The following is a 15,007-nucleotide window of genomic DNA, read 5'->3' as shown; positions in this document are numbered from 1 at the left end:
CCCCCTTTTACTCCTTAGGGGGGTGGGAGCTGCCTCCTCTGAAAGGCTTCAAAACTGTTCCATTCCCTACCTCTTAAACATTTTCAAAGCCTGTTGAATTCATCGCCCACAATGCAGCTGGGCCGTTTGGTTGTTGCTAAGTCCCTTAGATAAAATATCAAACAACAGCCAGAGAAGAGCAGGGTGTAGGGGTTGCACTTGGATTTGGACCAGACTTTTGCAGAGGTCTTCTTTACTGTAGCAGCGTGACACCAAGGCCCCCTGGCGGGTCCAACCATGTTGGGGCCATGACCCGCTGTTAGGAGATGCCGCATGGACAATATGCAAGCAAGCTAGCAGGATCAAGCAGAGCATGCTGTGATCACACAAAAGCTCTATGAGGTGCAGCTGCTGGCGGTAGCTGAGGCTAAGCTAATCCTTGTGGGCCGCTGAGCTGAAAAATCTTTCTTCGAACATTTTTTATGTCTCACTCTTGATGACAGCATCGCCTTTTTGAATTGGAATTTTGCAGAATATCCAGAGCCATGTGCAGTTGGAATATACAGGTTGGAATTTGCAAAACGAAAATAAAAACAATACAATGTTTTACAAGTCATTTTCACCATATCCTCCTGAGACCCAGCGTATGCTACCTAGTCTTAGTGTCCTCGGTAGAGGAAATCCTGACCTTTCCAATGATGTCTAATAAGTTTGGGTGGGATGCAAATAACCTTTCCGTCTTGCTGAGAAAAAATGGACACAACGGTGGACACATATGAACATGCTGACTCTCAGTAAGATAGATCCAATTGAAAACGGTACAACGATAAGAATCATGATAATGCCTGAACTAATCACAGATGGATTGATATGTGCTGTGGTCTGATGAGTCCACATCTGAAATGTTTTTTTGGAACTCATGTCCTCTCAGCCAGTTTTTACAATAACGTTATTGTTTGTAAACAAACACGGTTTACACTCCTTGAGCACTTAGTGTCAAAGTAAATGCATCCCGAGAATTGTCCACGTTATGATGTGGGGTTGTGAGAACAGCATACAAAGATGTGTTTAGAAGAGGTGATGTGATGCCAAACGTCAACTACAACTTCTAGATCTGTCTGTGCATCTTGTTTTCCCACTTCACACACAAGGGGCATGAACCTGCCGGTTGTCCTTGCAGTGACTCCAACAAAGGTGATAAAAATATATTTTAGGTAAAACATTTCAGTAAGCCATCAAAGCCTCCGATAACAAGCTCAAGCAAAGGCAGTAAAATACCATCAATCAGTTACTTTCTATGGCAAACTTTTTTTTCCCCTGCTCTTACCTGTGAAAGTCTCCCATGCGACAGCCCTTAATTTGCAATCCGTCTCCACAGAGTTCCATATTAGTTTCATTGCCAGAAGGGTTTTTTTTTTTTAAAGGAGAATGGAAGAGGTTTTGATCGAGTTTGTCTGTTATTCTCTGACAGGTTGTGTTGTTCCATAAACATGTGGGGGAAAAACATCAACTGATGCTGCCGTGAATATAAAACTCGTGCATTGACAAACAATGGCACACAAGTATGTACAGAGATAAAAATCTTCCTTGAAGTCTAGTGCAGTGTTACATGGCCTTGTGTGGCTAGTTTTCAAATAACTTTAATAGTTTAATTTCAGCTGTATAATTCAAGGATGCTCAACTAAGGATGTAACCAATTTTTAGCAGAGGTGGCCAGTATCCTGAGGAGATGATTAAGGTGGGGGAGAAAAAAAATATTTTTTGTCAAAATATGACTTAGATCTTTATTATAAATGTAAGTATATGGGTGGTTCTTCGAGATTGTTCAATGCCGTGGTACTCCATTGTTTCATGTTTGAATGCTTGGTATTAAGCACCAAGCACTTAGCACTCAAGTACAAAAACACTTTAAAATGATTTTTACATTCGAACACCTTCAATACTTTCAAATATATTGAATTAAAAAAAACTGGTATAAATGACCAATTTATACAGTACATAGAACATTACCTCCGAATGATGAACAATTGCAGTCTTGTTACACGTTGTTATATTCGAGGATCACATGGACACCACAACCTTATTAGCTGTTCGCTTTGAAAAACACAAATGCCTGCAGCTGAGCTGTTCGCCTTTCAAATCCTGCTGACTCACGAGCGAGAATACGCTGAAGAAATAGTGCATGCAACCTGTGTGAAAACATATATTGATCTATTTTCTTATACGTTTGTTACCAATAAAACTGGACGTTACGCTCGACAAGTCAAGGTACCAAAGTACTGGCGCCGCAAGCATACCCAGAATTAGAGAAGCAGTTCCACAGCCCCTGGCCGTGACTCCAGAGTAGTCGGTTGAAGACACGGTTAAAGAGGCGGTACAGGTGAAGGCTTTCTAAATCTGGCTCTTTCCAGATACGCTGAAGTGCTGAGCGCAGATTGGTCCTCACAATGTCCAGAACCTTATGGGGAGAAATTGTGAAAAGATATAGAGACAGACACATTACATTAGCAATGCTAAATCCAATTTAGCCCTTTGTTCGAAACCTCCGGATGTGCAGAGTTGAACTATGCATATTTATTTGTGATATTGGCTGATATTAGCTGATATCTGATTGTTATCCATCATAAATGCATCATAAATCAGTATCCTTTTTTAACATAAAAATCCAAGAAACTAAAGTTTGAATACATTAAATAATGTTCAATATTGGTTACCTAACATAAATCATGACAGAATATCATTTCTGGACAAACACTAGACCTGTCAAAATTAACACTCAACTAGTTGATTATCACATTAACCAACAACTATTTTGATGAGCGAAATCAGTGTTGCCATTGTTTGAATTAATCCTCAAATTTTAGCATTACATAATTTTTTTTAAATTTGTGAAATTTGTTTGATTTACCTTCTGTACTTCATAAAAATGTGACATTTATTTTATTTTGGGAAAAAGATGACCAAACTAGCGACTGAAAAAGTTTCAAGGTCTGGGGAGTTCAACATCCATCCATCTTGTGCATTATTTCCGAATTACTGTTGGAGTTTTTTTTTGTCATTAACCAATACAAAATAAACAGCAATAATTGGTAAATAATTTCTAAATGAGAGGAACTATGGTTTTGTAATCACTTTAATGCAAAATCAAATTGTATCTGATTATTCCATGAAGTGATGGAATTATCGATAGAATACCGTAATTCCCCAAATATAATATACACTCTTTTTTTTTCCAAAAATGAAGACCAAAAGTATGGGTGCACCCTATAAATGATCATTTTTAAACTAGGCTGTTAGCAGCAAGTACCTGTTGCAGTTATCAGTTGCTAATTTCAGCTGAGGTTGATGCGGCATTATTTTCAGCCCGAGCAAACGCTTTAAAAAGTCTATCTGAAATTTGCATTGAACATGCGTTAAATTTCCACAGCTCAATTCTTATTGTCGGTGCCGGTTATTCTCGGTACAGAGACAAAAAATTTCTTCTTTCCACTGAAAGGCATTATCGATAAATCACAATGAAATAAGTGCAAACCACACATTGTGCGAGAAGTAAAAACAATGTTGGTATGTCACAATGGTCTAACAAGACCAGCAAAAATCTTGGAAGATTTCATCTTTCGAGTGAAACGGCCTATATCTTGTTACCCTTGGCAGTTCTTGAGATATGAGTTTTTGTAAAGTGACACAGACGTATACCCTGTATGTTTACAGTATATATAAAAAGTACTGCATGGGGCAGCCAGTGTTGAACATTGGCTGGAACTAATTGCTGTAACCACATCAATCCTTGACAGATTGTGTCAAAATGTGAGGGCATTGGGCCTAGCCTTCCATCGTCCCTTCATACCGACACCTTTTCTCTTCCTCCCTTTCTTCCTTTATTCCCCACTCCTATCACAGGGCTGTGCTGTGGCTTTTTGGACTTTTGATTTCCTGCTCCTCATTACTGACGCGTCTGTCAGATTCTACGCGCGCGCATGTGTGTTTGCGACACGATTTGCCTTCAGCAACACGACGCGAGCCAGACATACATACACGCTGTCAGACAAACTGATAGATGAGTACACACACATATACGCGCAGACATGTTTTGGTATGGTAATCAGATGGCAGAGCGGTGGGCGCTTCATTCCTGACCTCTGCCTGCTTCTCATTAGGCTGCTCCACTCCAAATCAAACATCAGCGTCACCGCAAAGGCGAGCACAGTGGGGGAGAAGGTGGCGGCTGAGAGATGGCATCATTAGGGGCACGCTTACTGGGTGTCGTTTCAAAAGTTGCCCCCTCTTCTAGTTTGTTTACATCCTCTTCCCGTCTTGAATCCCTTAATGGCGAGGTAATGAGCCTGAGTTTGCCCAAGTTTTCATCCCCTCAAGTAATTGTAAATGCAAGTTCTATCATGCAACTATAATTTAAAAATACTATTAAAAGCTCATCAATGTACCTTTAGGGGGCACAATACCCACAGTATTCTGGACACTTGACTGAGAGTCGAAACATGCCTCTCACTTCACCTGAAGTTTAATGATTAGCCTCTGTAGATTATTTCAATGGATGGCCCGTGCCATTCTAATGTCGTATAGATGGCTTCATAAAAACCCTACTTCTTACAACGTCAATATTTGTTTAGCATTAGCAACTAATGGGTTATCACCTGTTCTCCCCAAGCAGACGTTTGGTCCATTAGGTCAGTGGGTGTCAAACTTTGTTCGATGACAACCAAGTAGAACCAGCACAGTTGAAGAAAGTATTAGCACAAGTATCCTCCCAAAAAACAGATGTGAACGTCCTAATATTATCCAATAATATATAACCTGCCACTACAAACAAGCTGCAGTGGCTCAGTTTTGGGTGTTCAAATTAACCAGGACAGAAGGAGCAGCAGAAGAAGACTAACAGGAAGTTACTGACCACGTTGTAGCTAACAGGCAGCTCCATTTGTCTCCAAGTGTCGTTAAAGACACTATTATATATGTAATGTACATAGGACATTCTGTAGGTGTGAATTAAGTATTCTTTGATGTTTGTTGACCTTAAGTGGTCATTGCTAGCTCAATAATGCTTCCTGCATTTGCTAACGTTTAGCATAGGCAAATTTTGTTGCTGTCTAATAAGTCAAACAGTATGGATAGAATATAATAAACAATGAGTATTTCATCCACTCACTTCAACTCACATTCAACCTTAGTATGTTAAATAAATAAAAACAAGTTTTAGGGTGAAGGGTCAATTGCTCGATTATTCATAGAACAATCAATAGGATAATCAATTTTATAAAAGTATGCTTTTATGTAAAAGTATGTTTTATTATGTATTTGTGTGTTTTATTTTTTTCTCAAGCATCTTTGCCTATGCAAAAGATCATAAGTCAACAAAATAATGTGTATTCACCTACCTTTCGTTGTTTTGTAGAGTCCAACTTTACGAGCCAGTACGAGGCCACTTTTGGTTTATAGTATTTCCAGTTGTCAAGGATCTGAGGGCAAAAGAATGAAGATGAAATGACAAACAGTGTCCAAATTCACATTTAAAGATCAGTAAAATATTTACTCCTCAATATTAGAAATTTAATTTTAAGTCCAAAATCAAAGTGCCAGCAGAGTCTAGAAGATGACAAATTAAATTCTGCTCTTTTCCATATAAATACTTGTTAATTAGGTGAAGCTCATGTTGTGTGAATATGTGTAATACATTTCATGTTTAAATAAGCATGCTCTTCTGTAAGTATTCATAGAAACAGGAAAAAATTAATAAAGTAGTTTGCTTGGTCTGCATTTTCCCTGTGAGAACGTTTTGAGCCTTGTCTGGAGAGTTGCATGCTCATTTGTCACACTTATTATAATATTTGCACAAATCACCCTCAATTAAAGCACCAAAAAATGCACTTATTGCAGTTTACCATTCAGTTGCAACTGCAGCAAAAAGCTCATTTTGAGCATTTGATAAAGTAGCCAGTTAGTTCAACACGTCAGCGTTATTATGCTACTTCATTGAAAGCATGGCAGACATCTAATGCCAAGAATTCTTTTGATATTAACTCAAGATGTGTCTGTCCTGCAGTGGAACATTGTCTTTTTGCCGATGCGCTCATTAGGTTTTCTTAATATTACAGGTGTGGTGCTAATTGTCTGACAATCCCTGTTTCACAAATATGTGTCTGTATGCACAGGCACATGCAAATTTCTTTCATTGTGAGGGTGTTGTATGGACATACACTATTGTGTTGTTACACAACACACAGTATATGAATACACTATTTTAATGTTCCAGTTTTAGTCTGCAAAATTCCATTGTCCTGCTTGAAAAATCAAAACATCAATGTTTCAGGTGGTATAGTAGTATAGCAGAGTAGCTAGCTTGAATCCTATAACTTTGTATATATTGCTGTCTGCAGAGCTAATAATGTCAATACACAGCCATTAAAAAAAAATCATATTTAATCACTCTTTAATTACGCTAAGAAACCGCTCATCAGTATGCTGTCACTACGATGCAACAAAAGTCTCCAGCATTAGTGCTGGCTGCTAACCATGCATGAAGTGCATATGGCACATTTGAAACTGAGACGGAATAAAAATTCTATTGATGCATTCAACTCGAAAAGCTGCAAATGTCTAAATAATGTAGGATTGCTATCAATCTATGAAAGCTGTCTGTTTTAGTTAAGGAAGCATAGCTGACCCTCGTGATTAAGACAGCAAGATTTGTTAAATTACTTTTATCTACAATTTGACCGGTTGACCACATTGTTTTGCTGCTACTTTGTTAGCGAGGGTTTGCGAAAGCCCGGCATCCGTCTGTCTTTTGAGCGCCATGGGGACATTGGTGCTGAGCGGACAGCTGGTTCTGAGGACAGCCATGGCTTTTAAAGGGGTCTGAGTCAGAAAATTAGACAGATGGGTGCTTTCATCAGACTCCCAGGCATATTCATTGGACTGAGCTACCGTTGCTCCTCATGGAAATTCAAGGTGAAATTCTGCATGACGAAAAGAGTGTGTTCATGCATGATTGTGTCTGCACTCAATGCTTCTATGCTTTTATTTCTTATGACCTCCAATAAATGAATAAAATTTGATTACAAGAAAAGTGTACACTTGAGCAAAAAGTTAAAGAAAGTTAATTGTCATAGCAGCATGTTTCAGAAGTTACGCTGGATTAACCCTGAGATGTAGCCAAAAATCTAACAGGCTGATTAATAGAAAAAAAACAGAAAAAAAGTGAGACACTGCAAACATATTGTCATTGGGGTCCTGTGAAAGAGGCTGACCGAGAGATGGCATGACAGTGTGCGGGGAAACAGGAGTCAAACCTAGTTGGGCAACCACACATGGCCATGTGACTTTCGTTAACCAATCTGGACGTAGATCCATCCTGACTTTCAAAGATCTTCAGTCAAGATGTATCTCTTTAACTTTAAGTTTATTCTGCACATCTTCCGTTCTGCCATTAGTAATTTTTACAGCTGTACTAGTGAAGGCACAAAAATTGATATAGTCTATGTACTCACCTCATCCAGGACTGCCTCAGCCTCCTCCTCCGTTTTTCCAGGAAATCGGATCCTCATGGCAGTAAGCGCAGTCAGTGTCTGATGTACAAGCTCCGCTTCCTGTTCCTTAGTCCTCAGGGTAATCAGCGAATCGCCCTAAAAAAATCCAATAAGAAAAAATATTTTTCTTTTTTTTTTATAGAAAGAAAAACTATTAGTTCTCATATAATGTAAATGCCTAAATAGATATAGATCGTGTTTTACAGGGTGATTGAAAAGTAACTCCCTGTTTTAAAATACTTATTCAAATGCTGTAATACTTTTCTCAAAATTGAACATTCAAAGCCTACAAAAGTGGCTGGACGTCTGACCCTACAAGCACATACTGAGCTAGCAGCACCTTAAGAAGTTTGGAGATCCGTTGTTCAAGTGCAAAGATGGTAGAGGACAGGAAGATATGCTCATGTTGACGCTAAGACAATCGAGAATTGTCATGCAAAACACATCGCTACGGAATCTGTGGCTGATACTCGAAGATTCTGGGCATGTTCCTGTAGCTGTCAGATGTCCAGCCACTTTTGTAGGCTTTCAAATTTCAAACAAATTAATCGGTCTGGAAAGAAAACAAGAACATAGATATAATCGCCATGCATCATAGGACATACACAAAAATTAGAAAGATATTAAATCTAAATATTAAACTAAAACTAGAAAATGTGCAATTTCTGAAGAAATTGCGTGTGAAGTCTCCCACAGAAGGAGCTCAAGTTTAGCCTATCACATCAATGCAAAGTACCCAATTGTGACTACAACCATAGCAATAGCTGGCAACAAAGACGTAAATGTAACGAGCTAAACTCTGCTAAATTTGCCAAACAAACACGCTTTGTTTGACCAAGTTTTTGACAGAGAGGATGGGCAAAGTTTTATTTTAACGATAATTTTTTAATTTTTTGACGATTGAAAGATGAAAACAGCACAATTCCTAATGGTCAAAACTAAAGTTTGCAGCCAACAATTGGACTACTCTCACATATAGCAAAGGGTAAATGATTACACATGAATCTGTGAAATGTCTGTTAGAGAAAATAAATGACTAAAGCCACGGTTTTGCAATCTTTTGAGCTGATCTGCCACAGTAACACAATGTATCTAAATTTGTATTAAAAAAATAGTCAAATTTTTCAAATCTCTACAGTGCTAGTTTTATTCCCAAAATTAAAAAACAAAAAAAAATTACTGTGACATGATTTTACTGTACCCAAAGATTTTACCGGGACACTTGTTTAGCAGGTAGGAGAATGTGGAGGAGGCAGGCGTTAAACGACAGATGGCAACATAATAGACAGCCGTTGTCATGGAGGACAGTTGGAAGAAGACGAAATGACAAAAAAGTTGTAAAGGAAAGAGAATAATGTGTGTGCGCGTTGGTGTGTTTGTCATCTTACAACATTGGAGTGGATGGCGCCCAGGCTGTTGCTATGAGGCACACGGGGGGCAGAGCCACTGCGGCTTAGCGAATGAGAACGTAGTGTCGCAGAGCTCGGCCGGAGGAGACTCGCGATGACAGGAATATTCGAGGAGGGCCGAGTGGACAGCAGCCGTACTTCATTGGGCGACGAGAGGGACGCTATGGACCGAGGGCAGGAGAATGACCGCCTGATTCGGCCGGAATGAGTTGGGGAATCAGAAGGGGCCGAACTGATTTTGATAGACTTGAGCACTGGTTTCCAATGCATTCGACCTGTGTAGAAACAGAACATAAAGAAAGGAGGCTCTCTGGATCGTAGGTTCACATACAACATAATTTGAGTCTATGTAGTCAGCCCTGTAAAATATTAGCACAATCACTTTAAACTATGTCATGTAGTTGCAGTGGCTCCTAAAAAAACACACACACACACACAGTTGTCTTTTATGTGATATTATGTCTGACCATGGGTTAAAGGGGAAATCACTTTCTTCATCTCAGTTGCTCATGGCTCAAATCAATCAAAACTCACCGAGGGAAAGTCACACCTCTCAGAAATAGAGGTGAGCCGTGATTAGTCCTGAGCAACTGTGATCTCATTTTCAGTTTCAGACATAGGTTCAGTTTACTCGCTTCTTTTAATGAAAATAGTGTCGTAATAACCGCAGATAACATGAGCTGCTGTTAGCTGCAACTGGCACTGGCTGCTAACAACAGCCAACTGACGTCTGCCTGTAGCTCTTCCTATTACGGTAATAACTAAGAATGTGCCAGGTATAAAAATGCACATCCGTGCATCTTCCTTGAATTGTGTCGAATAGAAAAATGAAAATTAAAAAAAAACAAATCTTCAAGTTACCGTTTAATAGGATGCACCCATACTACATACAAAGAAGTATGTCTTATATTTGGGGTATTACGGTATATTTTTTATCTCTCTCCCTCCCTCTCTCTCTCTCTGTATACACAGCGTAACATATAGACACAACACCTTCTTTAAACCAGTTCAGTGTGATTTGGCCACAGTAGCATGCTGCTAATTAGTGAGCTTAGAGAACAAGAGACTAAAAAAAACTGCAGCTTTTAAGGGTCTCAAAGTCATGTCGAAGATCAGTAGCTAATCAGAACTTTTTTTTCTTTTTTTTTAATCAACTCAGCTATGCACATTTGATTTGAAAACCAAATGGCAAAAAGTCCCAAAGTTTGTAGTCTCTTTTTGGGCCCATAACATTATGTTCAGTCTAATAGAACATACTGTTGTAAAAAATATTTTTTACCTGACTTCCACTCTAATGCACACTAGCATGATCAATGTCGAGCGTGACCTTACCGAAATAACTGTCAGTCACACTTGCTGCCTTCTGGGACTAGTCACATTAATTTGTCTATTAGTAATTGTCAGGTTCAGACATAAAAATAAATAATACTTTGACAAGCGCGAACCTTTCTAGGGGTGTCACAATGAAATTTACATACAAGTATGTCCATGTTAATAAACAACTCACACGCATGCACAAAATATGCATATCAAAATACTGATTCTCCCCATGACCCTTGAAATTCCTTCAGCTGATCTTGTACGCCAGTATATTAGTCCTTGCTGCATATTTACTACGTGTGTCTGCATCACATGTTCATGAGTGTGTGGCTGCTGAAGCACGCCTGCTTTGGATGCCAAATGAGAGCATTATGGGGTTTAGTCATCCAGCCCTTTGATGGCTTGGTGTGGAGTGGGTCTTGGCAGGGTTGCTGTCTTACCCTGTATACACATCCACTCACAAGCTCATTCACAGTCCAAATGTTTCACGGCTTTGTCTGCTGTTTCGTTACAAATGCAGTGGGCTCATGCAAGTATCCTTTTTCTTTTAACTCTTGTAGGTGGAGTGTTTTTCCTCCTTTCCAACAAGGTCAACACATGGACACTGATGAAAAGAGCCGTCTACTTGAAATGAATGTAAGTTTATATGACATTTAGACGTATATTTGGGAAAGCTTGTGGTTTATCGTTCTCAAAATAAAACAGGGAGCATTTCAGCATATAGTAGTAGCATATAGTACAACATATAGTAACTCAGGTTAAGCAATCACTGTTAGAGGTTCAGATTTAAAACAAGAGCATTAATATTATTGAAGCAGTGCAAATGATATTTTTTCTTCATTTATGGGACAAAATCAGGTTCCCAGATTACACAAACGGTGGAGGGAAAGATTTCTGCTCTACTGCAAATTATTGCCACATTAAGAGTATATGTGTATTGGATGTTATGAGATGAATGTATGTATGTGGAATATATAATGCGCGGATAACCACCTAACCACATGTATGACCTGCAAAAACAACCAACAAATTTACCTGAGCGCTCGGCCAATCTCTTCTCCTTGCTTCCAAGGTCATACGAGACTTTTTTCTCTCTCTTTTCTCCACTTGTACTTCCCCCCTCTGCTTTACTGCTCTCTTCCTCCTCCTCTTCATCTGAGGATAAACAAGAGTTTGCAGCACTGCTACCACTGGTGAAGTCCGTCAGATAGTCTGGCCGTTGACGTCGTGACGACTGGCTGCACTCTGGCGTGGCGGTCAAGGGCTGGCAAAGACACGGGTTGTTAAAAAATATACATCATTTATAAATATGCAACAGTTGAAAAACAAAGTGAACCTTAAAAGCAAACAACCAGAAACAAGCCAGAAATATAAACAGTGAATGTTACACTATCTAGTGGAGTTGCTGAATAAAATACCAGTAGAGATACCACTACAAACGTAGTTTATTAAATCAGACGTGGATGGCACAATACGTGGTTTTAAGTCTATTTTTTTCAGCCATTGCGCTAGTTAGGGGGTACTTGAAAAAATACTTCACAGGCAGTACGCCAGTAAAAGAAAGGTTTAAGCACGAATGATCTATAGGCAAAATTTTGTGTTTTTTTTTTTTAACTTTTTTGTTTTTAGGATATCAACATAAACAAGTATCATGCTTTCCAAAATAAAACTAGTAGACAACTGGAAATGTACCTTATCGCAAAGTGAAAACAAAATTTTGGCAGTTCTCCCTCCTTGTTTATAAATACCAATAACTCGAAATTAATTATCACAAAAGTGTGGAAAATATAATAAGATATAAGCAGTAAATCATCATTGCAAGTCAACTACTACGTCAATCATGAATGATTGGATTGGATGGATTACTTATAGTCGATTTTTTTTATTTTTAAGCAATTACAAATTAAAGGTGGAGCAAGGTCCAGACATTGTGTTTGACTAAAGAGTTGGCCCTTACTTGAGCACAGATAAATATTCATTCCGACACATAATAGGAATAGCTAAGTTCAAGCCACCCAAATTTGGAGGAAAAAAAAAATCAACGCACAGATTTTAAGGTGGAGATATATTTCACCCTATGGACTATGACGTATCCATATGTTATAGCATGGATACTATAACGTATGGTAATGGGATGGGAAGTCTCATCACCAACCCTCAGTTGAACTTTGGATTGACTCAATAAGTAGTCATAGAAAATTTCACATTCATCTTTTAAAAGCCAGTAACAATAAATAAAGCACGCGTGGTTTCAGGCAAGCAGCATCTTTAACAGTAAAATCCAACATGCTGAAACAAATTGAAAGTTTGACTACTGTGCCTTGGGACATTTGAGGTCTGAATTTGTTATTCCCTCAGCTAATGTCAAAAGTTAGACCTAACTAATCCTGCACCAAAAAAGACTGATCAAATTGTGTGTCTACCTACAATCCTGTAAGGCGACAAAATTGATTAATAAAGCATGCGTCCATCTGTCATGTTACAATTAGCACGTCAGTCCTGCCATGCCAACCAAACTAATGGGCAGGAAGTGATCAGGAGGGCTTGCACAGCCACCGCGGGCTAGTTGTGTGGGTGATTGATAGAGAAGAATGGAGACGGTAAGAGATTAAGCTCATGAGGAGACAATAAAGCGGAAGATAAGAGCATCAGGTTAATAGAGAGAGAAATTAGGAGAGCCAACCGAGAGTTGAATTAAGTGACTGGACCGAGTTTCAGGAACCTGAAGCTATTTAGCAAATCACCATTTGCATTAAAAAACAAAACAAAACAACAACATCTATTTCAAGTAATGTTTAAAAAAAGGATTAAGCTTGCCAGAAAGGCTGCCCTTTACAAAGCCTCACCCTGATATCATTGTGTGGATCAGTCCATTTCCCTTGAACAAATTCAGTTGGCTACTAGCGGCAGTTTAATTTTTGTTTTAGTTTCAAATGTGTCACAAGCAAGACGCCGCCAGCGTGTAAACAATGGCCGCCCACAAAGAGCCCGGTGTAGAGGTTGGGATGCTAGCATGACAACAACAGTTGTATCAAAATTGGACAGCATTTCATCATTAAAAGAAGCGCAAACAATAGCAGCTTCCCAAGGAAAATAATATTTTCGCTCTTTTACAGTCCACCTTAAGCAAGAGACTGGCTAGTGCATCCTAACCTGATTTTTTTTAAATGGATGTGACAAGGAATATTCATCCAACATTGACTAGATATTTCCATTTGGATTTCTGAACACTATCAATTATTTCCAGGTGATTTTGTAAAGCTCTTGAACAAAAACGTGAAGAAGACCATATGGCTTGTCAGGTTTAAGAAACCCTAAAGAAAGTGTTCAATGAAGCTTAAGAGTAAAAATTGAGATTTCGGAATAAGGAGTGGTGGTGGAGTTACATCCACAGTGGAAGAAGCCTCTAACAAGCATCTGAGAATGAAACTTCATATCCTTTCTCTTGTGCCTTGTCAAAAATCTCCCCAAAAGTCCCCAATCACAATTTCTCACTCTCTATTCTAGCTTTCGGTTCAATTTTCACCAGATGGTGTGTGAGCACGACACCCCACGGAGTAAATTTACCCGTCACAGCTCTTTCTTTCCCCGACTCTGAATGTCTCTCGCCGCACATTCAGCACCAGAGAGTGACGCCATCCAAATGAACTTGGACAACAGTGATTGTGTCTAAACAAGTCCTTACTCTAGCTAATGCATCACTGAACTGCCCTGTCGACAGAGTGTTCCAGCCAATTTAGCCCTCGAGTGAGGAATGGGTGTAGATGTAGGGGAAGAGGAACGGGATTAGGTGGGGGGGTGTATGCTGAAGGGAGGCGAGCGAAGCAAGGTGATGGAGGGAGTAATGCGCTGTCGAGGGAAATCTTGGGGGCGTGGGGGGGCATGTGACAGAGAAAGAGGGCGATAGAAAGATAGTGTGGCGAGAAAAAGAGGCGGTCTGACAGCTGTCCCCTTGAGGCACTTGGGTCCTCTCTTTAGGCCTCTGATTCTTTCCCCTTGAGCCTAACACACTACTCGGAATCACATCCTATGTGCTTGCTGTGGGCATTAGATCCATGCACCTGCCTACCTACCACTCTCCCCAACTCCCCGTCGTCGTACTTTTACTAAGGGTCCCTGGAGGCGAGTGGCCTCTATTCTCCTTCGACTTTCCCAGTTTGTATGTCTACTTCTCGCACTAAAGCACCTTAGGGGCACGTTGCCGTGAGGATTTGCCCATCAGCTTCTCGTCATCCAGTTCGCATTGCTCTAGAAGATCCAAGATGTCCTCCTCCTATATGCCAAAACACAAAAAAACAGATAGATGACCATAAAACTCCATAAAATTTTTAGAATACAGTGGATTACATTCAGTAATATTTTTTTTTGCTGATCATTTCACCACCAAATCACAAATAAACTGAGTACCGTATTTTTCGGACTATAAGCCGCACTAAAATAATCAATTAAAAAAAGGGAGGCAAAAGAAGATGCCATTGAAGTATTGATTTTGAGTTTGAACTGCTATTTAACTCTGCAGTATTCTGTCAGTGTTCTGTTGAACCATCCATACATCTGTGCATTTTCAATAAATATTTTGGTTCTTAACATGCGGGGATGTTCCTTCTGTTGAAGATAGGATGTAAACAGGCAATTAAAAACGTTTTAGATATAAATATATTTTAATTTATTTATTAAACTTCCATATACCATCTTCGCTGCATAAATATCTGATGTTACGATCTCCGGCTTATAGTCCGGTGACAAAAATATTTT

General features: G+C 39.3%; 1 protein-coding gene across 3 annotated transcripts in view; it reads right to left on the bottom strand.

The window, feature by feature from the left end:
- The window catches only part of ttll7 (tubulin tyrosine ligase-like family, member 7), a 70,479-nt gene that overhangs the window by 9,526 nt on the left and 45,946 nt on the right, over window positions 1-15,007 (bottom strand). For 2 of the 3 annotated variants that reach the window (XM_088426261.1, XM_088426262.1), the window contains exons 14-19: window positions 14,439-14,525; window positions 11,288-11,516; window positions 8,912-9,207; window positions 7,485-7,619; window positions 5,373-5,453; window positions 2,277-2,437 (exon numbers count right to left, since the gene is read on the bottom strand). In XM_088426261.1, coding sequence (XP_088282387.1) covers window positions 2,277-2,437; window positions 5,373-5,453; window positions 7,485-7,619; window positions 8,912-9,207; window positions 11,288-11,516; window positions 14,439-14,525 — 989 coding nt within the window. Of the gene's footprint in view, window positions 1-1,989; window positions 2,169-2,276; window positions 2,438-5,372; window positions 5,454-7,484; window positions 7,620-8,911; window positions 9,208-11,287; window positions 11,517-14,438; window positions 14,526-15,007 lie in introns of all 3 variants that reach the window. The other variant, XR_015867034.1, reaches the window with a different exon arrangement.

The sequence above is a fragment of the Hippichthys cyanospilos genome, chromosome 10 (genome assembly GCF_059441005.1).
Source record: "Hippichthys cyanospilos isolate Australia breed blue-spotted pipefish chromosome 10, RoL_Hcya_1.0, whole genome shotgun sequence".
In the NCBI taxonomy this organism is placed as follows: domain Eukaryota; kingdom Metazoa; phylum Chordata; class Actinopteri; order Syngnathiformes; family Syngnathidae; genus Hippichthys; species Hippichthys cyanospilos.
The sequence above is the reverse complement of the archived record's forward strand: the minus strand, read 5'-3'. Positions and strand labels throughout refer to the sequence as shown.